The 27,420-nt window shown below is 39.3% G+C and overlaps 2 protein-coding genes across 6 annotated transcripts; both read left to right on the top strand.

Annotated features, from left to right (window-relative positions):
* The first annotated feature begins 10,431 nt into the window (after positions 1 to 10,431).
* Positions 10,432 to 17,389, top strand: LOC112170392 (transcriptional corepressor LEUNIG). 5 transcript variants are annotated; one of them, XM_024307653.2, is made up of 19 exons: positions 10,432 to 10,587; positions 10,708 to 10,986; positions 11,446 to 11,543; positions 11,649 to 11,758; positions 12,364 to 12,786; positions 12,863 to 12,948; positions 13,203 to 13,281; positions 13,364 to 13,433; positions 13,648 to 13,697; positions 13,899 to 14,210; positions 14,379 to 14,543; positions 14,649 to 14,894; positions 14,976 to 15,120; positions 15,235 to 15,344; positions 15,533 to 15,682; positions 15,989 to 16,144; positions 16,249 to 16,365; positions 16,627 to 16,833; positions 16,931 to 17,389. In XM_024307653.2, exons 2-19 carry the CDS (start codon positions 10,955 to 10,957, stop codon positions 17,072 to 17,074), a joined length of 2,700 nt encoding a protein of 899 aa, XP_024163421.1. In that variant the 5' UTR covers positions 10,432 to 10,587; positions 10,708 to 10,954; the 3' UTR covers positions 17,075 to 17,389. The 5 variants fall into 5 exon arrangements, with proteins under 5 accessions (XP_024163421.1, XP_024163423.1, XP_024163422.1 ...); XM_024307655.2 differs by having other exon boundaries at positions 14,358 to 14,543; positions 15,003 to 15,102; XM_024307654.2 differs by having other exon boundaries at positions 14,358 to 14,543; positions 15,003 to 15,120.
* Positions 17,390 to 18,250: 861 nt separating this feature from the next.
* Positions 18,251 to 19,664, top strand: LOC112170393 (probable 2-oxoglutarate-dependent dioxygenase AOP1.2). The gene is given in 4 exon segments (XM_040508650.1): positions 18,251 to 18,486; positions 18,800 to 18,874; positions 18,876 to 19,113; positions 19,356 to 19,664. Coding segments are annotated over 4 exon segments (774 nt in total). The 3' UTR covers positions 19,581 to 19,664.
* The last annotated feature ends 7,756 nt before the right edge of the window (positions 19,665 to 27,420 follow it).

Genomic DNA, 27,420 nt, shown 5'->3' with positions numbered 1-27,420 from the left:
AAGGAGTTTTCTAATAGTCTGAACATGCACAGATGCACTACTATATAATCTTGAAGATATAGATATCCTCATAAATGATAAATCACACAAAGATTGTATATTAGTAGACACATGTGGTTGTTGGGAAATGATATTTTGGTTTGAGATGAATGATATTATCGCCCCTCGGGCTAACTAAAAAAAATGTGGTTGTCGGAAAAAATAGGGATACTAGGAATTTACATACTTGGATAAGTCTCTTAGGTTACCATTGTATTGAATTATATTGAATATTCCATTTAGCTTTATGAATTTTGAGGTCACATATGATAGTTTGATGCATAATTGAGGTTAGGCTTCATCAAAACCTAATTAGTTTAGGGGAGGGCTAGAGGCAAAATGGAAATGATCAGAACTCGAGGTTCATCAATAAATGAGGCAAAGTATAGATTTACATTTGAAATATGATAGTTAGGTACTTAGGGGGTGTATTGTATATGGAATTAGTGGAACTATTTAAGAAATGTATGAAATTTAAAAGTCTGAGTGTATTCAATATAGACTTTCAGCAGTCCATGAAAGTTTTGGAGTATTCGATTAGGATTTTTAAAGACTTTATGAATTCCACCAAAATCTAGGGGTATTCATTTAGGACTTTTAAAAATGAATAAAAGGTCGGAGGTTTTCAAAATTTCATTCATACTTATGGAATTAGAAAATCAAGGATAATCTAGGCTTTGTAGTGTTAATCATACATACCAAATACCAATAATTTTCTAGCCACCAGACCAAAGATTTGAAAAAGTCTATAAATTTTTTTTTTTTTCAAATCTATCAAAGTTTTCTCTCTTTGCGCGCAAAGAGGTTGGTTATCTATCATCTCTCTTTCTTGTTTCTTCTTATCCTTTCTCTAATTTTTCATGATATCAATTTTTTTTTATACCTAACATGTTCATTGTAGAATGTGAACGTTTTTTTTTTTTGGTTCAATTGTGATACTTGGAACCCTAATAGCAATAAAAATGATTTATAAAACCCTAAGACCCAAATATTGTGCCATTGTGGTCTACCCCTAAAACCTTGAATAGTGCTGCTATGAAATACTGATTATTATTCTCATCGATTTGAATTTATATCATGGTTCAAGGAAAGCTTGAACAATTGAATTTTGATCGATTGATTATGATCAATACATTGATCAATATTTTTATGATATATGTTAATAGGTGAAAACAAAATTGATGAGAATAATTAACCATAAACATCAAGTGATCTATATTGTATTTTTAAGTTGATTGAGAGATTAGAAATGAGAACAAACTAGCTAGACAGAGTAATAATAATTCATTGGAGTCAAGTTCTACTAGAAGATACTTGACCATTGAAGAGGCAACGAGTTATTATCTTGCTTTGCATTTGGACTGCATTGGTTGTGTTTTTTGTTTTTTATTTTTATTTACTAGAAAATCTATAGAAGTCATTCATAATAAAATATATAGATTTTTAAGAATCAATAAAAAGTATGTTGCTAAAATCAATGGTTTTAAGAAATCAATAGCAGTTTATCAACTTTTTAAAGAGTCTGTGGACTTTTCAAAAAGTCTGTCATTTAAAAAAAGTTTGCACAAATCCAAATACAATACACCCCCCTTAGGTTACAAATGGTTACACCAAATTATGGTCTTCAATGTTAGAAGGAAAAAATTGCTAAACTTGGAAATCACATATTTAGTAGTCAGTGTCAATGAAAATGAGTTACCTTACATGATATAATATGAGCCTATCTATAAACACAAAAATACCATTACATATTTAATGTCTAAATCCAGCTCAAGCTACAATAATTGTTTTTAGCATTGCAACATTCATTCATTTCAAATTAAAACTTCAATTAAAGTTGCGAGCATTGATCTAATCCTCATTTTTCTTTGACTTTCCCATTTGCAACATCTACAATTCAGTCATTCCGCTCAGACCCGGGCCTAAAATGAGGCCCGTGAGTTGGTCCTCTCAGGCCGCGTGTCTCATCGGGGCCCAATTTTTTTATGTGGGTATTTAAAAAAATTATTAAGTAAATAAAATGTAATAAGTGTTTTACTAAACAATAAGATTGGTTTAGTTGGCAAGTTAAAGTCCTTTTTGTTATGTAACTCCTAGCCTAGGTTAGAATCCCCTTTTTGTTGTGTATTTATTTTTCTTTTTAATTTTTTTGTAAATAAATTTTTTTCCTTTTCTATAAAAAATATAGACCTATTATAGAGAAACTGAAATTTAGAGGAATTTGCTGATTGATAATAGGGGTCTCTTTATATAGAGGATTACAATACATAGAGTCTGAATCATACAAGGAAATATAATATCTAGATTCTTCTAATTAAACCCTATTACCTCTAGGTCAAGTAACCTAGAGTTTGGGCTAAACACAAATTAGGGTTTTACTTGAACACTCCCCCTTGTGTTGCCCAAACGCGGTGCTTCTCTCGTTGCCTCGTTAAAAACCTTGCCGAGTAACAAAAATTCAGTGGAACAAAAATAACCTCGGTCAAAGGGGAAAAAGAGCACAATACACTCTTCACATTTCTAGGTGAACATGTAGACATCTCCCCCTGATGTCTACGCCTCCCCCTGATGATTACGATCATGGGAGTTCAGATAATTTCCGCAAGCCAATTCTTGCCACATTTTTCTCGAACTTGGATTTAGGCAATGACTTAGTAAACAAGTCTGCCACATTGTCCTCAGATCGAACCTGGTTCACTTTGATCTTGAGGAGCTTCTGTTGTTGCTGATTGTAGAAGAATTTAGGCGATATGTGCTTGGTGTTGTCGCCTTTAATGTAGCCTTGCTTCATTTATTCAATGCAAGCAGCATTATTCTCATAAATACTTGTTGGCTCATCTGTAGTAGACTTCAGACCATAATTATTTTGAACATGCGTAACTATGGATCGAAGCCATATACATTCACGAACTACTTCGTGAAGAGCAATAATCTCTACATGATTCGAAGAGGTAGCGACTAAGGTCTGCTTTGTAGACCTCCAAGATATCGCGGTCTTTCCCATGGTGAAAACATAACCAGTTTGGGAGCGACTTTTGTGTGGGTCAGAGAGATACCCAGCATCAGCAAAACCTTCCAAAACACTTATATCGTTTTGGGATGGGGAGAGGGAACGCAGTCCACCATGTGTGGCGTCCCGGGCACTTAATGGGTCCGAATCCATCGTCTCTCTATAGGGATAGAACAAGCCCATATCAATCGTATCACTTAGGTATCAAAGATATCTTTAACACCAGTCCAATGACGTCGTGTTGGCTCAGCGCTATATCTAGTTAGCAAGTTCACAGCGAATGAGATATCCGGTCTTGTGCATTGTGCGAAGTATAATAATGCGCCTATTGCACTTAGGTAGGGCACTTCTGCTTCTAGCACTTCTTCATCGTCATCTTTTGGACGGAATTGATCATTCTTTGGATCATGACTACGGACGATCATTGGGTTGCTTGAAGGCTTAATCTTGTCAGTGTTGAAACGCCTAAGCATCTTTTGGATATAAGCTGATTGATGAATCAGGATACCTTCTCTATGGTGCTCAAGTTCTAAACCGAGGCAAAACCGTGTTTTCCCAAGATCTTTCATCTCAAACTCGGATTTCAAGTGTTCAACAGTTTCCCTTAACTCTTTAAGGGTGCCAATTATGTTCATGTCATTGACATAAACCGCTACTATTGCAAATTCGAAACTTGCCCTTTTTATGAACATACATGGGCATAGTTCATTGTTGACATATCCCTTACCAATCAAGTAGTCACTTAGACGGTTATACCACATCTGTCCGGATTGTTTCAATCCATATAGTGAGCATTTGAATCTAATCGTAAACGCGCTCCGTGGTTTGGAGCCACTTGATTTGGGTAACTGAAGTCCATCTGAGACCTTCATGTATATTTCTGTATCTAGATCCCCATATAGATACGCAGTAACCACATCCATAAGCTGCATGTTCAGTTTTTCGAAAACTACCAAACCGACAAGGTAGCGGAACGTTATTACTTCCATTATGGGATAATAGGTCTTCTCGTAGTCGATTTCAGGGCGTTGTGAGAAGCCTTGCGCCACAAGGCGAGCTTTGTACCTTACAATCTCGTTTTTCTCATTACGCTTTCTAATGAAAACCCATTTGTGACCAACTGGTTTGGTGTTGGGTGGTATTGGCACAACTGGTCCGAATACCTTTCTTTTTGCTAGAGAATCAAGTTCTGCCTAAATCACATCTTTTCATTTTGGCCAATCAGCTTTATGTTGACATTCATCAACAGAGCGTGGTTCGATGTCATCGGTCTCAATAATCTCATGCGCCGCTGAATACACGAATACATCATCAATGATGATGAAGTTTCTTTCCCACGTCTCATGTATACTAGTGTAATTAACAGAGATCTCTACGTTCTCAGGGATAGGTTCTAACATTGAGGCGTCCCCCAATTATGTCTCTTGGACATAACCATAATTCGAAACATTCGCATGGGACAGATTTTGAGTATCGATGATCAAAGGATTTGTTTGTGCCTCATTCGCTTTCTGTCTAGGGCGAGTATCTTTCGAACCAATCAGTCTACCGCACTTCCTTGCGGGACTACGGCCATAGATGCCACATCATTGCCATACTGGGCAATGGCGGCATCTCTTGGTGTCACAAGAGTGACGTGATGTCCAGTATTTGGGACATCGATCCTTGCAGGCACTTTTGCAGCAAGTATGTGTGATCTCGTCACTTTGGCAACATCAGAAAATGCCTCAGGCAGAGTATCTGCTACGTTTTGAAGCTCGATTATTCTTTGCACTTCAAGTTCGGACTGTACGGTACGGGGATCGAGATGAGACATAGTAGGGACAGACCACGACAATTCCTGTCATTCCTATTGAATATCTGTGTTCTTATCTCCCCCTAACGATGGGAAGATTGTCTCATCAAAATGACAATCCGTAAATCTAGTGGTAAAGAGATCACCTGTCAAGGGTTCAAGATAGCGGACAATAGTTGGAGATTCATAGCCAACATAGATGCCCATTTGTCGTTGTTGACCCATCTTAGTACGCTGTGGCGGCGTAATAGGCACATAAATGGCACATCCAAAATGCATAAGTGCGAGATATCAGGCTCGTACCCAATCACTAGCTGTAACGCAGAGTAAGATTGGGTTGCAGTGGGTCGTAGATGAATAAGCATCGCTGCATGCAATATTGCATATCCCCAAGCAGAAACAGGGAGATTGGTGCGCATAACCAATATCCGTCCTATCATCTATAGTCGTTTAATAGCGGCTTCTGCGAGACTATTTTGGGTATGAACATGGGGAACTGGATGCTCTACATCAATCCTCAGTGACATGCAATAGTCATCAAATGTTTTTGATGTAAACTCTCCAACATATCAAGTCGAATTGACTTAATTGGATTGTCAGGGTAGTGAGTCTGTAGACGGATAATCTGGCAAAGAGTTTAGTATAAGCAGCATTTCGAGTGGACAATAGCACGACATGTGACCAGCGTGTCGACGCATCAACCAATACCATAAAGTATTTAAAAGATCCTCATGATGGTTGAAATGGTCCACATATATCCCTTTGGATTCTCCGTAAGAACGGAATAAGTATTTTGGGATCCTTTGCGTAGGACTGTCTCAGTCCTAATTTCCCGAAAGAACAAGCTTTGCAAAATGAGCGAGGGGCCTTAGAAGCAATCAATGAAGATTTTGATTGGGCCTGAGCGTCTGTAGCGCTATTAGAAGCAAAATGTGTGACTACATCTCCCATCATGGCGTTGGAGCCATGGGAATTAGTATGTATAGCGTCATTAGGAGGAACAACCATGGCGTCATGCTCATGATATGGTTGGTGCCATTGATGGCATCATCACATGGGACTTGGGCGGCCCTATGGCGCCCCAAGACGGCTGCAGCGCCAGATGCTACAATTATTGCGGTCTTACTAAGTCTGTGAATCAATTTTCGATTCTTGCTTCTTCTCACTATGAAGAATGGATGTCCGTGTGAAGTTTTTAGTATACGAAGCATCATATCACGACCAGGGTGTTCTAGTCGGTCATGCCAAAGCCAATATTTGTCAGAATCCAAGAGATCTTCTCTTATGACATTATTGGATTCAATTGGTCAAATTGTAGTGACATAAAATCCACTAGATTGACACATAAGCTTCTCTAAGATGCGCTTCCATCCTCAATCATTAGAGGTAATGCAAAGGAACTCTTTTTTGTTCTCATTATGCGTTTCCGCATGGAATCCATTGGCTCTTATATCTTTAAAGCTCAATAAGGTTCGATTTGCCTTAGAAGCGTAGAGAACTTCCGTGACTTTAATCAAGGTGCCATTTGGCAATAGGAATTGGGCCATTCCATGTCCTTGAACTAAACCTGATGGCCCAGCTATGGTAGTCACAGAGGAATATGTAGGCAACATCTCTAAGAATAATTGCCTATGTCGTAGAATGGTATGTGTAGTCACACTATCCGCAAGACATTGTAGTTTATCTATTCCTAAAAGAAGAGCTCATAATTAAAAAGGAGCCATAAAGAAAAGAACTCAACTTTTATGAATAAGCCAAACGGAATTACATCATCATTTCTTTAACCAAAGGAAATCTATTCTAATAAACTAGCTAATGCAAAATAATGGTAGTCGTCTAACTCCTTTCGGCAATTCCAATGCAAATGTGACCAGGTGAGTAGAAAGATGTCGGTGTAGCAAACCTCACTTAAGTATCACTTATCTCAAAACCTTCCTAGACATCACACTTACATTGAGTACGCCTACTTTGAAGAAGGACTAATACCATTGGCATCTACTACAAAAATAATATGGCAATTGCCTACATCTCTTGGAAAATAAAAAGATTTAATCAAAATCGCCAGTTTCTGAGTCTTGATCCTTGTAGTCTTCCACCCTTAGATCGAGATCGCCATCTTGATCTTCTTGTTCCATGTAATTTGCCTCCCTTGCTTCACGATACGTCTTGTATGCGTTTGCAACATTCTGGGGTGCTTTACATGCTTTGGCCCAATGTTCAGTTGATCCACATCGAAAACAAACATCATTATGGTCAGGCTCCCTTGATCGAGGTGCCTTTGGGGCGCGATTTGGACCACTATTGCTCTTAGTGGCGTTACCACCATGGTTAGAGGCTCCGCCTCTCTCTTTCTTCACACGTTGACCTCCACGGTTTCGTGCACGCCTCTCTAGGCGATTTCCTTTCTCTTTAGGGCGAGAATATGGACCAGAACGTCCAGAATTGTCCCTACTCTTAGGGTTTCGATCCTTGCGTCCTCCCTTAGGGGCGCGACTATAGTTAAACTCCGGAATATACTTAGTTCCCACGGGTCTAGCATTATAGTTCTTCACAAGAATATTGTCGTGCTTTTCAGTTACGTTCAAGGCGCCAATGAGCTCATAAAACCTTGTGATACGTCCTGCTTTCACAGCAATCCGATAATTATTTGAAATCATCAGGGCAGAGACGGGGAAGGTAGAGAGAGTTTTCTCGATCAACATCGTATCAGTTATGGCTTGGCCACAAAACTCTGTCAAAGACTTGATACGAAGAGCTTCCGAGTTATAATCAAGCACAGACTTGAAATCACAAAAGCGGAGGCTATGCCATCGCACTTCTAAATCAGGAAGCAGGGAGTCACGAACATTGCCAAATCGCTGCTCAAGTTCTACCCATAGCTTTCTTGGGTCTTCCTCATTGAGGTATTCACTTTGGAGCGCGTCATTCATGTGCCTTGTCATGAGAATTATGGCTTTAGCTTGATTTGCTTCAAAAGCAGTAGCTTGCTCAATAGAGAGCGCATTCTAACTAGGCTCTTGGATGGTTTCCAGAATTCCATCAGCCTTAAGACGTTGACGCACATCTCGGACCCACCTATGGTATCCTGCGTCAGTTGTCTCCAGTGGAACAAAGTTTAACTTGTTCAGGTAACTCATCCTGAAAAACAACACAAGATTATGGTTAGTTTAGGAGCGAAAAATGCCACCACAAAAAACTATTAAATTTCTGAGCATAGTCTTTTCCAAGAAAATCCGATTCCAAGAGGGGTTTTGGATTAGATCGAAACAATGATGTATGTGGTCGATCGTTTTACTTCTCAACAAACTCTAAGTTTGGAGGATTCTACAAGCTCCAAACTTGGAATGAGCATGAACCCCCACAGTTCAGATTTTGGTCTCCTCTATGAAGAAGAAAGGGGGGTAGAAGAAGGGAGGTTGGAAGTCCCCAAGAAAAAGAAGAGAAAAGTAATAAAAACTTCAAAAACGGGAACTTTTAGAAAAGTTTACCTGGAAAAATTGCCTGACATCTTGACTGAAAAATTGACTGGAAAAGTGGCCGGAAGTTAACTTGAAAAGTCGCCGGCGGTGGTTGACCGAGTTGCTGATGTGGCAGTCGGCTGCTGACATGGCGAGTCAGTTGCTAGCGGATGTTGACGTGGCTCGGGCTGGACCTCTCTTGCTTTTGGGCTTTAGGTTTGCTCCTTCGTTTCTGGGCCGAGAGTCTTTCTCCTCTTCTGGGTAGAGGCCGGACTGGTTTCTGGGCTGTGGGCTGCACGTGTTTCTGGGCAGGGTTGACCGAAGCAAGGTTGACTGAAGCAAGATTGAAGATGCAGGCGACGGTTCACGGCTAGGGAATATCAGGTCACTGGTTCAGGTATCTTGAGGCCGGTTCAGGTGATGATTTTTCGGCTCCGGTAATCTGGGATCAAGCTGTAGCTTCTGGTGGAGTATGGCAGCAAGAGACAGGGAGGAAGGCTTCGAACCTGGCAGAAAGGCTTTTGGTATTTCCGGGGGCCGGTTCAGGTATTTTCCTACCGGTTCTGAAGGTGGCTCCGCCGGTTCTGGCTTCCTGGAATTTGGATCTTCAAGGTGGGCGACGGTGGTATCTGGAATTTGAGGGCTACGAATTTATGGTTTTAGGGTTAGGGCTTCGCGCTGATAACGTATTATAGAGAAACTGAAATTGAGAGGAATTTGCTGTGTATTCTCATTGATAATAGGGGTCTCTTTATATAAAGGATTATAATACATAGAGTTTGAATCATACAAGGAAATATAATATCTAGATTCTTCAAATTAAACCCTATTACCTCTAGGTCAAGTAACCTAGAGTTTGGGCTAAACACAAATTAGAGTTTTACTTGAACAAGACCCAATTTTATTTTGGAAAATGCTTGAGATCCCAAAAAATTATACAAAAACTCATTACCAAACGATGTGACACCTGCTATGTCATCAATTTTGGTTCTAAGATGGTGATGATATGGAAATAATACAATTTTATGCTTCTCCTTAAAAAAAAAAAAGATAAGATTAAAACTCGACCATTAATTATCTTCTTCCTTATGCATTTGAGCATCCATTCACGCTTCGCCGTTCCTGACCGAAGCCATGAAAAAGTGCTAGAACTCTTCCCTTTGTTCTCAGATGAATTAATTCAAAGCCATCCAAACTTACCAAAGTTCATTTCTCCTTCTCTTACTCCCTCTCTTTTCATGATTTCCTAGAGACATTTAAACTTTAAAGGCTTGAATTAAAGAATCAATTGGAGATTGGGCTACATGCAGTGCCAACAATTGGAGATCGTGTTATGTCTATAGTTAATTGCGACTTGTTGGCTATAGGCTTGATTGGATTTGTTGATGGGAGATCCTTGCTGCTTTGTCATTTGGGGGTGGTACCCAAGAAGTGTTGATTAATAGGCCCCAATAGTCTTATTGGAAGAAAAAGGTCCTCCAAAAATACCATGTAAGATAGTTGAATAAGGTGAGTGAAACGAGTGAAACATTGAAAATGGAGAAAAAAAGCATCACCAAAACAACCAGATCTACAAGCCTGATGGTAGATGATCTCCTTTCCATGAGGACGGCGGCCATATATGGGACTTTGCAAAAGTTTTGGGTTTTCTTGATTTTTAATTTTTTGATAAAGAAAAAATTAGTAGAGAAAATCGATGTTAGTAATTTCTTTGATGAGTTGGCACCTGCCACATCATTCGGTATATGAATTTGGTAAATACTCTAGCACTACTCTTTTATTTTTGTCTCAAGCCTCAAAATCTCAAGTCCGAACTTGATTCCGCTATTGCCTCGCAAGTTCGAGGCCTAGGCAGGGTTGTAAGGAAGGCAAAATCTTGATTCTTGAAGGCCAAAATAAGTTGAATAACAAATGTTTTGCACGTTATCCAAGAATATAAAGAAAATTGCAAACTACACCCACAACTACGCAAAATTACAAATGCATCACAAAGTACAGTAGCAGAAAGAAGAGCAAATAGGGCAAAACGAGAGGGTATTTCAGTCACTCAAACTCAGTTTCAGTGGTCCTAGACCGAAAATTTAACAGGATTGTAGGGCTGATCTAGTAAATTCATTGGACAAAGCCACTATGATATCTGCAACAGCAGCTCAATCCACCAACATCCTACACTAACAGAAGAGTTCTGAGTCCCAAAAAGAAAGAAATAAAAAAGAAGAAAACCCAAAAAGAATACAACTACTATAATAAAGCTCAAAAACCAAAAAAACATTTTTGTGTTGAAGGTATCTCTATCTCTCTATCTATCTTTCCCTTTCTTTATTTATTTAATACTTATAAAAAAATGGAAATTTTTTGTATATGTACTTAATTTTCCTCTGTATTTTGGTTTTGGTAAAAATCAGAGGTCCTGCTTCTGGTTCTGGCTCCGTTCCTCCACATCTTTTCTCTTCCCCACTTTGCTCTTACTGCACATTCCTTTTGTAGCATGGACTTTAATATTTCGAATCGAAAGTCTGGAACTTTGCTCTTCTGGGTTTGATTCCTTTAGAGCTGAAGAGAAGCAGAAGCAGAAGCAGCTGTTTCTTAGAATCTGAAATTAGTGTACACTATTGGGTGAGGTGATTGCAGGGGCACTGTGTATTCATCAGCATGTCTCAGACTAACTGGGAAGCTGATAAAATGTAAGTTTCTTTTGCCAAGTTCTTTCTTTTTCAGTTACCCATCTGGGTTTTTGGTTTTCTTCTGTATAGTGGCCTATTGTTCTTGTTTTCTGTTTGATTTGGGTTCCGGGTGTCTGGGTTTTGTTGCTTTTGCAGCTTTTTGGATTAAAGTTTTGCTCTTTATGCTGTTTTCTTGTACTTGGATTGTTTTTACGACTGTAATCTAGGGCTTGTTTCTTCAGATTGTTTTGAGTTTAGGCAATTGTTGATTTTGGTTATTACTGTATGATTGGTATGTGCTTCTTCTGGACTGAGTCTTGTCCCTTACATCAGTTCTTTTCCTATGGACTATAGTATCTGGGTTTCTTTCTCGAAGCAAAATATTGTCTTTTACCTGTTATTCTCTCTGAAGTTCGATTTTCTTGTTCTGAATGGCAGTAACTAACATATAACATGTGTTTCTGCATCCTCAAAACACAGGTTAGATGTCTATATCCATGATTATCTAGTGAAAAGAGACTTAAAGGCTTCTGCTCAAGCTTTCCAAGCTGAAGGGAAGGTGTCGTCTGATCCCGTTGGTAAGCATATTCAGAAATTGTGATATAAGTGTTTTTGTGCAACGGCATTATGTTCTGCAATTTCCAGTTTTGTTCTCTAAGAATTTGCATGAAATTTGTTTACAGCTATTGATGCACCGGGAGGTTTTCTATTTGAATGGTGGTCAGTTTTCTGGGATATATTTATTGCTAGGACCAATGAGAAGCATTCAGAGGTTGCTGCATCTTACATCGAGGTTAGTTTGAGAGTGTTAAATTGCTTACACAGGCCATTTATCGTTTACAAGGAGAGTTACTGAGAGAGGGAAATAGAGACCTTCATGTGTAGACTTTTTCCATACTTGATGTTATGTTTACAAATTTTTGGAATGCTCTTTTTTTGTCAGGGGAGTCAGATACTTATCTATTTCATGAACTAAATCGAGCTCCTATCCTGGAGTTAGAATTTGAGATTTATTTTATTTTATTTGCTCTGTTACATTCTCTGAGTAAACAGTTGTTGGTCTATCCCATGAACTTTTGCTCCGAATGTCAACTGCCATATTAGTAATTGCTGTTTTACTCTTCATTATTATGACTATTGCGTACACAGTAGCATTGATTCTGAATTGTCTGGATATCATTTCCCTTTCGGTTTAAGTTGTCATATCATATTGTGTCTAAGTGTACATTTTCTATAGAAGTCTTTTTTTTTCTATGGTCAGTAAGCCATAGATGTCCTTTTGGTACCTTTGACATGGATAGTGGACTGGAATTCAGAAACCTTAGAAGGGTAGTCGTAAGATTTTATATATTAACAAATGTACTTCATATTGAATCTCATGACATTTTGCAACTGCAGACACAGTTCATTAAAGCAAGGGAGCAGCACCAGCAACAACAACAACAACAACAACAACAGCAACAATCCCAGCAACCCCAACACTCACAACAACAGCAGCAGCAGCAGCAGCAACAGCAACACATGCAAATGCAGCAGATTCTGATGCAAAGACATCAGCAGCAACAACAACAGCAACAACATCAGCAACAACAGCAGCAACAACAACAGCAGCCACAGCAACAACAGCAGCCACAGCAACAACAACAGCCACAACAGAGAAGAGATGGGGCCCATCTCTTAAATGGAAATACAAATGGGCTTGTTGGAAATGATCCTCTCATGCGACAAAATCCTGGAACAGCAAATGCTATGGCTACAAAGATGTACGAGGAAAGATTAAAACTCCCCCAGAGAGATTCTTTGGATGATTCATCTCTAAAGGTAGGTGAATTATCCTTAGTTTTTGAAAGTAACTATTCAACTGTTTTCTGACCATATTAGAAACTATCTACTGCAGAGATTTGGTGAGAATGTGGGCCAGCTTTTGGATCAAAATCATGCTTCAATATTAAAGTCAGCTGCAGCAGCTGGTCAGCCTTCAGGGTGATTTTCTGTAATTTTTGACTTTTTTCTTGTTCTTATGGATCCGTTTTAAATCTCTTGGTTCAAATGTCATGTTCTTGTTTAGACTTGGCATTTATCTTCTATTTTGGACAGAAAATAAATTTTGGTTTTGTGGACTGCATATGTCATGGAAAACTATGAGATGTTACTTCATACTGAAGATGTTACTGAAACAAGTTACTGCTCGGTCATTCAGTGTTTTAGATGTTAAACATGCTAACTCTTTGTTTCAGGCAAGTTTTGCATGGTACAGCCGGTGGGATGACTCAACAAGTCCAAGCTCGAAATCAGCAACTGCCAGGATCTACGCCGGTAGGTTCCTTTTTGTTTAAATTCATCTCATTACATGCTTCCTTTATTATTTTTTTGGTCTACTGACGTAAACATGAATCAGGATATAAAGACAGAAATTAATCCTGTATTGAATCCAAGAGCTCCCGAGGGATCATTGATGGGAATTCCAGGTATTTTTGTTCAGCTCATATCTATGTATTACTATGATGACTCTTGAAAGATCATTAGAAGTATCAACCACACTTCTTTAGTATATTCTATTTGATGTTTGAAATCTGTTATAGAAAGATTATTTGGGAGTTGTAAAAAAAAATTAATAATGTAGAATTTTATGATAATGCATATTGATACTTGCAGCTTACACATAAGGTTATTTTATTTCAGGGTCTAATCAGGGTGGTAACAATCTGACTTTGAAAGGATGGCCACTCACAGTAAGTTTTTGATGACTGTTATTTACTTCCTAGTCTTTGCTAGAATAGTTGTAATTTGTGTTTGGATATTCTTCTCTGAAATAAAGAATCTTAAAGTGATATTCTTGGTTATATTTGAACTCATTATTGTTTGTTATACATGTATATCTGATGCATATGAGTTCATTTTTTAAAACTATTAACTTCTTTCCTTCTTGTTAGGGTCTGGATCAACTTCGCTCTGGACTTCTTCAGCAACAAAAACCTTTTATACAAGCTCCCCAGCCCTTTCATCAGCTTCAAATGCTGACACCACAACACCAGCAACAACTTATGCTTGCCCAGCAAAATTTGACATCCCCATCTGCCAGTGATGATAGTAGAAGACTAAGAATGCTATTGAATAATCGAAGTATGGGGCTTGGAAAGGATGGCCTTTCAAATTCTGTTGGCGATGTAGTGCCAAATGTAGGATCACCTCTTCAAGCTCCAGGCTCTATGATGCCTCGTGGAGATACAGATATGCTGATGAAGGTGCTTTTCTATTTATTTAATTTTTTATATTTATGTCTTTGTGCTTGTAGTTGTAGTGGTTATATGGTGGAAGCGGTTTCCTCTGTTCTTCCACATGCTCATATCATTCTTGCTACTTTGGCTTCTGAGATGCCTGTTTACTTGTAGTTAAAAATGGCTCAACTACAGCAACAGCAGAATAGTAATCCACAACAACAGCTTCAGCAGCATGCTCTTTCTGCTCAGCAGTTGCAAAGTTCAAATCATAATCCTCATCAGCAAGATAAAATGGGGGGTGCTGGCAGCATCACAATGGATGCTAGCATGTCAAACTCTTTTCGAGGAAATGATCAGGTCTGTCCTTTTGTTATTATAGATAGGTATTATTTCCATTAATTTATGTACTTAAACATTTTTTTAGGGAAGGCTCCTAACATAGTCTTGTCATTGAATTATAAGGTCACAAAAAACCAGCCTGGGAGGAAGAGAAAGCAGCCAGTGTCATCTTCAGGCCCTGCCAATAGCACGGGAACAGCAAACACAGCTGGACCTTCCCCGAGTTCAGCTCCTTCCACTCCTTCAACCCACACTCCTGGTGATGTAATATCAATGCCTGCCTTACCCCATAGTGGTGGTTCCTCTAAGCCTCTGATGATGTTTGGTGCTGATGGTACTGGTACGCTCACCTCACCCTCAAATCCACTGGTGAGCGGCTTCTTCAGCTTCTTGTATTAGAAGGAACTGGCACTCCTTGCATGTATTCTCATTGTCATTCCATTTTGGCAGTGGGATGATAAAGATCTTGAATTGCAGGCTGATATGGATCGATTTGTGGAGGATGGATCTCTTGATGATAATGTGGAGTCTTTTTTATCTCATGATGATGCAGACCCTAGAGATGCTGTTGGTCGAGGTATGGATGTCAGCAAAGGTACAGTATTGCATGAATACTTGCTTTCGATCTTAAACATATTATATGCCAGAAAATTTTCTCAAAAATGATCCAATTGTTCTTTCTCACCTTTTAATTTGAATTTGATTCAAGGGTTCACATTTACGGAAGTAAACTCTGTTAAAGCAAGCCCAAGCAAAGTTACTAGTTGTCACTTCTCATCGGATGGAAAACTTCTTACTAGTGGCGGCCATGATAAAAAGGTGAGTGAGTGAATTTCTACATTGCGAAGAAGAGATCCAGAAAGAATTCAATTCTGCTCCATATTGACTAATTGGTTCTTTGGAAACATAAATGGGAAACTGGTTTAATTGTTTCTCAAGTGCAGTGACTTCTTCTTTCTGGTGCTGCTTTTGCTTATTAAGACTCTGCTTGTTAATATATGTTGCAGGCTGTATTATGGTACACTGATACTCTGAAGTCAAAATCTACACTTGAAGAACATTCAGCTTTGATAACTGATGTTCGGTTCAGTCCGAGCATTCCACGTCTTGCAACATCTTCATTCGACAAAACTGTCAGAGTCTGGGATGCTGATAATGTGAGTGCAATATTCTATCTTTTCCATCATATTGTCATATTGTGCATAGCTTGTGCTCTGTTATCGAACATGTCTAGAGTAATCAATATTTATATTTCTCGATCTTGAGTAATCATAATACTTCTAGATTTGTTTCTTACCCTTATCTTCGGAGATCTTTCCAGTATGAGCTTATCTCTGCTGGTTAACCATTTTAATTTTTTTCTTGGTGGTCTATATTCTTGCAAGTAATCTTTCTGATCATTTCAGATTTCAGTTGACATGTAATGAGTTGTAAGAAAGTTCTGTTTATGTCTTAATCTGCAGCCTGGTTATTCACTTCGTACATTCATGGGACATACTGCATCAGTGATGTCAGTAGATTTCCACCCGAACAAGGACGACCTTATATGTTCCTGTGATGGGGACGGTGAGATACGCTACTGGAGTATTAACAATGGCAGCTGTGCAAGAGTTTTCAAGGTACCGTGTACAGCATATTAGGGGTGCAGAAGTTGAGTGGGTTAGGACTGGTGGTTCTCAGATATTGGCAGTTTGGTAATTTCTAATTTGCTTGAATGTATTAGGGTGGGACGACTCAGGTGAGATTCCAACCTCGTCTTGGAAGATATCTTGCTGCAGCAGCTGAGAATATTGTATCTATACTGGATGTGGAGTCACAGGCTTGTCGGCATTCATTACAGGTCAGTTAAACATATTGTTCTTCATACGATATTAACATGAATTCTTTCTTGGGCTTTGTCTGTAATAATGACGTTATTCCCACATGTTGGACCTGCTCGAGTCCTGCAATCATTAAATACTTACGTACCCTTCTGCTATCACATGCATCTGTTGTATTGGATAATGGTGTTTTAATGTCCTGTACGAATTCGTTAATTATTTCCTTCTAATATTTTCATGTAACACAACTCTATTACTTAAAATGTGCGAACGGAACATAGGGACATACAAAGCCTATTAATTCTGTGTGCTGGGATCCTTCTGGTGAGTTCCTTGCATCCCTGAGTGAGGACTTTGTCAAAGTTTGGACTTTCGGATCAGGAAATGAAGGGGCATGTGTTCATGAATTGAACTGTAATGGCAATAAATTTCATTCCTGTGTTTTCCATCCAACATATACTTCACTGCTGGTCGTTGGTTGTTACCAGGCAAGTCAAGTTTGCACAGTTCCAAGTCCTTTGTATTTTTCTTTTACATGTTAAATTGGAAACTCATAAAATGTGTTCTTCTATCTGAGGACTGCAGTCTTTGGAGCTATGGAACATGCAAGAGAACAAGACAATGACTCTATCAGCACATGAAGGTCTTATTGCTTCGTTGGCTGTGTCAACCGTAACGGGTTTGGTTGCTTCAGCTAGTCACGATAAGTGGGTTAAGCTCTGGAAGTAAAATGATCAGTACTCTCTTTTTGTCAAGGAAATATTGGTACACTGATTAACTGCACTTTGCAATATAGGATAGTTTTCTACTGATCATGATCCAATGCTTGTAGTCTATGTCTTTTGGTTGCTTGATTGATCACCGTCCTTTGCCTTTTTGGATCTTGAACGATTCCACATGACCCCCGAAACTGACTTGGTAATTTATTGTTGTATGCATATTACTGTAATAGTAAAACTTGGAGATCCTGGTCATCCTTCATGGACATTTGTAACGTTCCAAACAATTTTATATAAATTTTATGCATCCATTCTCTTTGGGTTTCTTCCATGTTTAATACATGATTGAATTCAGAAATTCAGATTTCTTTCAACTCACTCGAGCTGTTACCTTTGGCAATGATCAGAAGTCTATCCATAAATTTGGTGGCTGCTTTATGTTTTGGTTGCAAAAATGGTGGTCGGGTGGGACTACCACTCCGGGGCCAAGAGCAACATGGGTAAGACCCCTCCCCATAGAGAAAAATTTAAAAAATCGATTGCGGCCTAAAACCAAGATATTTAAAAAAATCGATGAATAACTTGAGAAAAATTTAATGTTTAACACTGAAATTCTGGTGGAGACATGATAGCAGATCATGATTTGATAGATTTGGAAGGACTGCTGTGGCCAACTTGAATATGCTTCGTATTCTAGTTTACATCGGTTAACATACTTTATAGTAAACATCGTATTCTATAACCTCAGTAGATTTCTTGGGTTTTCTAACCTTTCTATTCCATCCTTTTCTCTATCAAGTTGAAAGTTAAACACTAGGGAAATGGTATTTGGTTTTAAATCATTGTCACTTCAAGAACCGTGCAATATAAATAAAACCCTCAACAAAAGATTCATCACTAGAATTACAGTTCCAAAGTAGAGAGATCATTGTCACTTCAAGAACCGTGCAATATAAATAAAACCCTCAACAAAAGATTCATCACTAGAATTACAGTTCCAAAGTAGAGAGAGAGAGAACCAATTCGTTGGAAACACAAAGGGGATAAACACAAAGGAAGTGCTTGATAAGCGTGGGAGAAAATGGGTTCAGATTCTCATTACCAGATGTCCAGATTCCAGCCATAATTCACAATCAACTCGCGGGAGGTGGACGGAGGAACTGATGAATGGTACCATCTGTGCAATATGGTTCAAGAGGCTTGTGAAAATTATGGTTGCTTTGAAATAGAGTATGATAAGATACCTCCGCAGTTGAGAGCTGAAACCTTCTCTGTGTCAAGGCAACTTTTCAGCCTTCCACTTGAGAAAAAGAAGAACCTTAATCCAAAGCCTTACCAGGGTTACCTTGCACCAAGTGTCCGGGCTCCGTTGTATGAGAGCTTTGGCCTAGAAAATGCCTCCAACTATGAATCCCTTAGAAGGTCATGACCAGTTTTGGTAAGTCGATCTTATTCATGTTAAGCCTTAATGACTGTTCAACATGTAAGCTTGATATCTATACACTGTTGATTGATCTATTGCCTGTCTTGTTTATTAACTATGATTTTGCAATACTGATTGTTTAACATGGTATCAAATCCTTCTTGCGCTCAATTTACCATGTTACCATTTATCCACTTTATTGGTCTAACAATATACTATGGTCTTGCTTTATCGTGCAATGTTACCTCATCCTTAAATTATGGTTATACTCGTGAGTTTTTACTTGTTCATGTAGTTATTTTGCAACTGCAGCACTGCCATTTCTATGATGAAGCAGCTCGATGAGCTGAAAGATATGATTAACTTGATGATTCTTGATAGTTATGGGGGGAGGGAAATCAAATTCGACTTTGCAGTCTAAGACACTGCTAAGGATAATGAAATACCTGGCACCTCCTTCGGAGGACTACACCCTGGCGCTCCCGGCTCACACTGACAAGGGATTGGGCACAATTCTTTGTGATGATCATGTTTCAGGTCTTGAAGTCGAAACAAAGGATAGGCAATGGGTCAAGTTGTCTCTATCTCCTCGTTCCTGCGTCTTTCTTGTTGCAGATTCCCTCATGGTATAGTCTTTTGTAACTAAAATACACATAAATCTAAATACATCTGAATACATTTAGAACATGTATATACAAAAAAATAAGTTACAGATCTATGCTACTTATTCTCAAAAACAGAGAGAAAAAGATCTATGCAACTTGGTAACAACTTCCAAGTCTTTTGCCTTGATGTGTGACAATCATAAAATTTGATGATGTAAAAGTTATATATAGGTTAACAATTGCAAACTTATGATGACTTGCAGGCATGGAGCAATGGAAGTATGCATTCTGTGAAGCATCTAGGAGTATTCGCAGTTCCATTGGAGGGTTCCATCATTAAGGCACAAAAGGAGCTAATAGATGAAGAACATCCCCAAATTCTTAAAGATTTTGATTATACAGATTTTAGCAAGTTCTTCGCTTCGGAAAAAGGAAGGGTTATTGACCCAGAAAAGCAAGTTTTCGCATATGCTGGAATTAGCACTTGATATGTTAATTACCAAAGAGCTTACAAATTTGTATCTGCAGTCTGCAGACCTTATGCAGAATACCAGCATTATAAATATTTAAACTAAAGGTTGTTGTCTATCCAACTTGGTCATTGACCTCTCTAATGACCTCTCTAATATACTATATGGTGGTACTTTTTTTCAACTAGTAAAAGAACTGGAAGTGGAATAGTAACTTTCATATTGGTTTAATTCCTCCCAACTTCTTTGACATGATATATGTTGTGTCATCAAAGCCAGTTTGGCAGTCTAGAGGGTTCAGCTCCTTCTCTGTGCAAATCTTTATTCAATGATTTGTTCTGAATTGACGCTCTGATTGCTTTTGATTGCTGCCTAAAACTAAGGTGATAGAAGACAACCACTAAAGAAATGTGCAACCGGCAAATGTAATCTTTAACAAGAAAGTAAAGACTTGAAGCTAATGATAGCAGATCGATATATAAGGTTTGCTGGGTTTCATCTGATGTCCATTGGCCAAGGGAATCATGCCATTTTGTCAAGTAAATACTATTTTAGCTTTGGCTGATGATTGGAAGTTTATAAATGAATTTAGTGAATGCTTTTCATTGCTGCCTAAAACCAACTAAGATATATAAGACAATCAATGAATAACTTGAGAAAAAAGTAATATTTAACATGGAAATTCAGGTAGAGTTCGGAATCTGCTTTGATAGATTTGGAAGGACTGCTGTGGATGACCTTGGATATAAATACTTCGTATTCTAGACTCTAGTTTACATTGTATAACATAACCTTATAGTTCTTTTGTTCTATACTAGCGTTTGATAGTAAACATTGTATTCTTTTTTTTTTTTGGAAAAGAAACATTGTATTCTATAACCTCATTGTTGTAGAGAATTGGATAATTGTATTGTATTCATCTCACCATGAGGTTTATATAGGGTTATATCATGTATACAAAAGGCAATACATAATAGTTATACTAATCAATCGCACATTACAAGTATGTCAATCGTATGCATTACGAGTCTGTCAATCGCATACATTACGCAATACCTATTGCATGAATAGTCATTATCATTTACAAAACTCCCCCTTGCACACTTAGTGAGATGTTATTAGACGGTCACGCTTTTTTTTTTTTTTGGGTCAAACGGCCTAATTGAAGATCAGTTCTATCATGCTGAATCATGCATGCATCTCATCACTTTGTTCCCTTTTATGCATGCATGTACACTACAGGTAGTGGTGACTGGTAACAGATATCGATTTCATTGACTCTTTCATTGGCTTTTGCACATTGCATTACTCATGATTGTGATCAATTGCATTTGGTCGCGTGACGTTTCTTTTGCTTCTTCATGCAAAGCTTTAGTTGCCGTTAAGTCAATGTATAGAGTGATCATGGTTTTTTGTGTCGCCCTATCCACAAACACTGGCTTTCATCTTTCCTTTCTTTTAATAATTTAATTAGACTGACCTCAAAGTCTAAATTCAACGATGGTAGTTTCATATTTACCGGAGATGATGACGAGTTGATCACTCATTAGATGTAGTCCAGCTTGCAACTTAAAAATTCGAAAACATATATAGTACTGTGTCCGACACAAGACTTCTTCAAAATGAGTTAATAAATTGATTAATATTTTAAAGAAACGGGAATTGAGATAAAATTGCTGTGTATTCTCATTGATAATAGGGGTCTCTTTATATAGAGGATTACAATGCATAGAATCCGAATCATACAAGGAAAAGTAATCATACATTGAATAGGAATATCTAGATTCTTCTAATTAAACCATATTACCACTAGTTCAAATAACTTAGAATTTGGGCCAGATACACAAATAGAGATTTACTTGAACACTCCCCCTTGTGTCGCCCAAACGTGGTGCTCCTCATTAAAAACCTTGCCGCGTAACAAAAACCCTGTGGGACAAAAATAACCTCAGTCGAAGGGGAAAAAGAGCACAACACACCCTTCACATTTCGAGACCATACATGTAGACATCTCCCATTGATGTCTGCATCTCCCCCTGATGACCACAGTCATGGGAGTTCGGATAACTTCCGCAAACGATGCTACCAACATGTTTCCCGAAAGTGAAATTTAGGCAATGACTTAGTGAGCAAGCCTGCCACACTGTCCTCATATTGAACCTAGTTCACTTTGATCTTGAGGAGAGTCTGTTGTTGCTGATTATGCTTGGTGTTGTCGCTTTTGATGTAGCCTTGCTTCAAAACAAGCAGCATTATTCTATATATGCTCGTAGGCTCATCTGTTGTAGACTTCAAACCACAATTGTTCGAACATGCGTAATTATGGATCCAATCCATATACATTCACGAACCAGTTCGTGAAGAGAAATAATCTCTGCATTGTTCGAAGATATAGCAACTAAGGTCTGTTCTGTAGACCTCCAAGATATCACGGTCTTTACCTATGGTGAACACTTAACCAGTTTGGGGATGACATATGTATGGGTTAGAGAGACACCCAATATCAGCAAAACCTTTCAAAACACATGTCGTTTTAGGATGAGGATAGTGGACGCAGGCCACTGTTGGCAGTGTTCCTAGTGTGTGATGGGTCCGAATCCATCGTCTCTCTGTAGGGAAAGAATAAGCCCATATCAATCGTACATCTCAAGTACTGAAAGATATCTTTTACACCAATCCAATGGCGTCGCGTTGGTGCAGAGCTATACCATAACTAATAAGTTTACTGCAAATGAGATGTCCGGTCTTGTGCATTGAGTTAGGTACAATAATGCGCCTATTGTACTTAAGTAAGGCACTCCTGCCTCTAGCACATCTTCGTCATCATCCTTTAGACGAAGAGGATCCTTTTCAGGATCAAGACTACGAACGATCATGGGGGTGCTTGAAGGTTTGACCTTGTCAAAATGCCAAAGCATCTATCAACACGATGCTCAAGTTCTAAATCGAGACATAATCGTGTTCTACCAAAATCTTTCATCTCAAACTCGGATTTCAAGTGTTCAGCGATTTCCCTTAACTCTTTAAGGGCTTCCTACGAAGATCATGTCCAACATGAACCGCGATAGAATCCGAAACTTGTTATGGAAACGCACGGACATATCCCTTCCCAATCAAGTAGTCACTTTAGTGAGCGTTTCAACCTTATTGCAAACGCGCTCCGTGGTCTAGGGCCACTTGACCTGGGTAAATGAAGTCCACCATGAACCTTCATGCATATTCTGTGACAGGACCCGCCCCGGATTTCACCTTGAAATCCGAAGTGACCCTGCGGGGCCCACCTTAGAAGAAATTCTACCAAAAATTTGGCGGAACTTCCCCTAAAATGGGCTACCCAAACCTGTAGAAAACATTTACACTCCTCAATCAATTCATCCTTATGCTCCTGGAGCCACCCTGCTCCCCAAATCAACATCAGTCTCCAATTCACAAAACACGCATCCCAACTCAAATATCATAAATCCCATAAGTAATTAGAGCAATTCTAACAGAAAGGTATAAGAGGAAAACCTAATTCAACGACAGATGCGGAAGCCATGCTGTTGACTATGCCTCAACTCCGTGTACGCCCGACCTCAACCAATTCGCCTGCAAACTGGGCATTTGAAACCGAAGGGCCCAGGGAAAAGTACATAAAATACGTTAGCGTGAGTGGACAAAAATAAACAATTTTTTAAACCAAGTGGATTTTATACTTTCCCATATATATATTTCCTTAAAAACTCTCGATGCATGTAACGATTCAGAAAACAATTCACGAGAAGCCCTGCTCAAGAAAAACCGATTAGCCCCGCTAGTCACAAACAATCGAGAGGAAAGATCGAAACTCCGATACTCGACAGGATAAAACCAGCCCCGCTGGTTACACGGAAATCAGACTAGGCCCCACTAGTCGAGAAATGGTAAGATATAAGGAAGAGATATCACCATACGGGAAATGGAGCCTCTCAGGCTCTACCTACCCTCAACTGCCACTCACACATAGATTGTGCGAGGAGGAGAACTAATAACCTCAACTTCCACTCACACATAGATTGTGCGAGGAGGAGACCAAATGACCTCGACTGCCACCCACGTGAGGAGGAGAATAAATCACCTCTACTACCACTCACCAACACAAAGTAGGTGAGGAGGAGAACAAGCTACCTCAACTGCCACTCACCAACACAAAGTTAGTGAGGAGGAGACCTAATAACATAACCCGCGTATGGTGAGGAAAAATCATCGAAAACCAGTAAATCCATGTAGCTTCCCCACATTTCTCACGAGATAGAAACCATGTATTCAACGACGTGACCCCGCACGCCAAGATTACTCTCAATCTCAAAATGGATAAGTGAGAAATAGGAATAAATCGACGGCGTGTCCCACACGCCCAGATATTCTCAAATCCGTAACCAAAACCGGAAATTAGTATAGGTAAATCCCATTTCCAAAAATCTCTCAAAATCTCCAAGAAGCCAACCAAATCCAAAATCCTTAATTAGGCATTCCCGATGCCAAAATCGAAAGTCAATAAACAATTGAGAATATCCAATTCCATTGAAACTCATCTTAAAAATCTTCCAGGAGCTTAACTCGGTGATTAGAAATATACTTAATTCCGGAAAATTACCTCGGAAATAAGCAATTTGTCAAATAATATTATAAATCATAATCAACCTTTGAAACTCATTATCGACAGCCAATCCACGAGATAAACCGAGATCGAATTTCCGAAAATCAAATCATTTGCTCAATAAGTAATATGATTAAAACTAGAGCATTATTTAAGAAAATAAATGCATGCATCAATATTTAAAAATAAAAGTCCACTCACAGTACTATTGGGCAACCACGCAAACGAGTTCCTTCATCTAACCGTAGCTCGTGACATTGCCCTGTACACAATTATATTTCCGTAAACGGCAATCCGATAAAATAATTACGAACTTAAACGAAATCCGAAAATCTCTATCTCCATTACTTCTCAAATTCACCCCAAACCTCTTCCACAACACCAATTCCTCAATTTATATATTCCACAACGAAAACGAGGGAGATCCAACGGCCGGATTTCCCACAATTCAATCACAAAACTCCAAATTTCGGAAATTCACAAACAATTCCAAACTCCTCCAAAATTCACCAAACTTCACATACAAGCTCTATGATAATTATAGAATTTAACTAGCCAGAAATTGAAATTAAAAAGCTACCCTAGCCGCCGTTACAGCCGCCCACAGTGGCGGCGCCGCCGCCACTGCCACCAACTCCAATGGACACCAAAATTTGACAGCGGCACCTACTCAACACACTGATTCAACTTCTCAACTACAACATTCCCAAATAACAATTAAAAACGGCCGAAATCGATCAATGAACAAAACCCAGAAATCCTCAAGAACCCTAGAATTTCAATTCGTCGATTCGGCATCTACACAATAAATCGTGATACAAGGCCATAGGGGAAATGATCAGTGATGAAAACCGAACCTTCGACGGCAAGATGGGGACCGGAGGTGGCCGAAACCGCCGGAAATCGGCAAAAACCTCAAATTGCAGCCGGAGGGGATTTTGCTTCGATCCGTGCTTTTCCGGTCAAATCGTCGAAAACCAAGGTTACTAGGGTGATCGGAGGGAGGAGGCGCTCCTCTGATGACCGGTGGCACGCCGGTTGGTGGCCGGAAAGTGGCAAATCGAAAGGGAGAAGAAAAATGGCCTAACCGGAGAAAAGAGAGGTCGGGGGAGAGGAGAGAGAAGAGGAAGGGTGGGTTTCCGGAAAAAAATGGACACCTACCCTGGGTAAATTCCTATTTTAATCAAAAATTACCATGAACAGTAACTTCACATTTTTGGCCATAACTCTCGCATACTAAGTCCGATTTTTACGCACCACATATGCACGCGCTCGGTTTAACGTCCTCTATAACTTTCATGAAGAACCTTTCCTCAAATTTTGACCCGAACAAAAAGTCAACTTTTAGGGCCACTAAAATACAGAATTAGGGTAAAAAGTAAGAGCAGTTGTCGTTTACCGTCCAAATGACTAGTAAACGGGTAAGTGAAAATACGGGATGTTACATTCTGTAACTAGATCCCCGTAGAGATACGTAGTGACCACATTCGTAAGTTGCATGATCAGTTATTCGGAAACTACCAAACTGACAGGGTAGTGGAGTGCAATGACATCCATTACGAGAGAATATGTCTCATCATAGTCAATTCCAGGACGTTTTGTGAGAAGCCTCGACCATAAGGCGAGATTGCCATCTCTTTTTCTCATCACGCTTTCTAACGAAGACCCATTAGTCAACAGGTTTTATGTTAGGAGGTGTTGGCATCATTGGCTCAAAACCTTCCTCTTCGTTAGAGAATCCAACTTAACCTGGATCGCATCTTTCCATTTAGGAAAATTTTTTCTACGTTGGCATTCATTAATTAACGGAGCGTGGTTCGATATCATCGGACTCAACAAACTCATGCGCAACGAAATGCACAACTACATCATCAATTATGATGGAGTTTCTATCCCACGTCTCACGTACACTAGTGTAATTTTCAAAGAGTTCTATATTCTCAGGAATAGGTTCTAACGTTGAGGCAACCCCCAATGATAACCATAACCTGAAAGATTCTCATGAGACGGATTTTGAGTGTCGATGATCAAAGGATTGGAATGTGCCAAACTATCCTTTGAACTCACGGGCCTCCCACGCATCCTAGCTGGGGCCATGACCTATAACGCCAGAGTGCCACTCTCTTTGGCGTTGGTGCCATGCCTACCTCAGTGTAGGGTGGCGCTACATCCTCTCGTAGGGACGTCCTTCCTTGCAGGCATGTTTGCAGCATATTTGTGTGATCTCGTCACTTTAACAAGGATCGAGATGAGACATAGTGGGGACAGGCAATGAAAATTTCTGTCGTTCCTGCTGAACATTTGTGTTCTTATCTCGCCCTAACAACTGGAAGACTGTCTCATCAAAGTGACATATGCAAATCTAGCTGTAAGGAGATCACCATGCAAGGGCATTAAGTGGCGGACAATTGTTGGAGTCTCAAATCCAACTGAGTTGCCCATTCATCTATAAGGACTCATTATAGAGCGCTATGGCGGCTTAATTGGCACATAAATGACACACTCAAATATGCATAAGTACGATATTTGTACCCAGTCACTAGCAGTAACGCAGAGGTAGATTGAGTGGCAGTGGGTCGTAGAAGAATTAGCATAGCTGTATGCGATATTGCATCACCCCAAGAGAATATAAGGAAATTTGTGCGCATTACCAATGTCCGAACTACCATCGTAGTTCTTTCCGCGAGACCATTTGGGTGTGTTCATGGGAACATAATGTCCAACATTAGTCCCAATGCAATAACCATCGAAAGTCTTCAATGTAAACCTTCTAGCAATGTCAAATCCAATTGACTGAATAGGATGATCCGGGGAGTGAACCCATTGTTATATGATATGTGCTAGGAGTATAGTATAAGCAGCATTTACAGGTGGACATTGGCACAACATGTGACCAGCGTGTTTTCGTGTCAACCAACTTCATGAGATATTTAAACGTCCGCAAGTTGGTTGAACTAGTCCACAAAATCCCTACGGATTCTATGTAAGAACAGAATGAGTATTTTCATATCCTTTGCATAGGACGGTCTCAGTCATAATTTCCCTAAGGAACGAGCTTTGTAAAAAGAGCGAGAGGCTTTAGAAGAAACTAATGAAGATTTTGGTTGGGCCTAAGCGTCTAAAACGCTATTTGAAGCAAAGTTGGCGATTGCAACATCACCTGGGGTGACATCACCATGATGGATGCCATCCATGGCATCATGGATAGGGACTACGCCAACCCTAAGCTAGTGGTGGACG

Source organism: Rosa chinensis, chromosome 6, assembly GCF_002994745.2.
Source record: "Rosa chinensis cultivar Old Blush chromosome 6, RchiOBHm-V2, whole genome shotgun sequence".
Lineage (NCBI taxonomy): Eukaryota > Viridiplantae > Streptophyta > Magnoliopsida > Rosales > Rosaceae > Rosa > Rosa chinensis.
Note: the sequence above shows the minus strand (reverse complement) of the source record. Positions and strands in the feature narration are given on the sequence as shown.

Bases quoted from the DNA above. Each gene is read 5' to 3' on its own strand.
- LOC112170392 (XM_024307651.2), top strand. From the start codon at position 10,955: ATGTCTCAGACTAACTGGGAAGCTGATAAAAT. The intron at 15,121-15,234 runs GTACAGTATTGC...ATTTGATTCAAG, and splicing joins AGGTATGGATGTCAGCAAAG to GGTTCACATTTACGGAAGTA. The intron at 16,366-16,626 runs GTCAGTTAAACA...AACGGAACATAG, and splicing joins CTTGTCGGCATTCATTACAG to GGACATACAAAGCCTATTAA.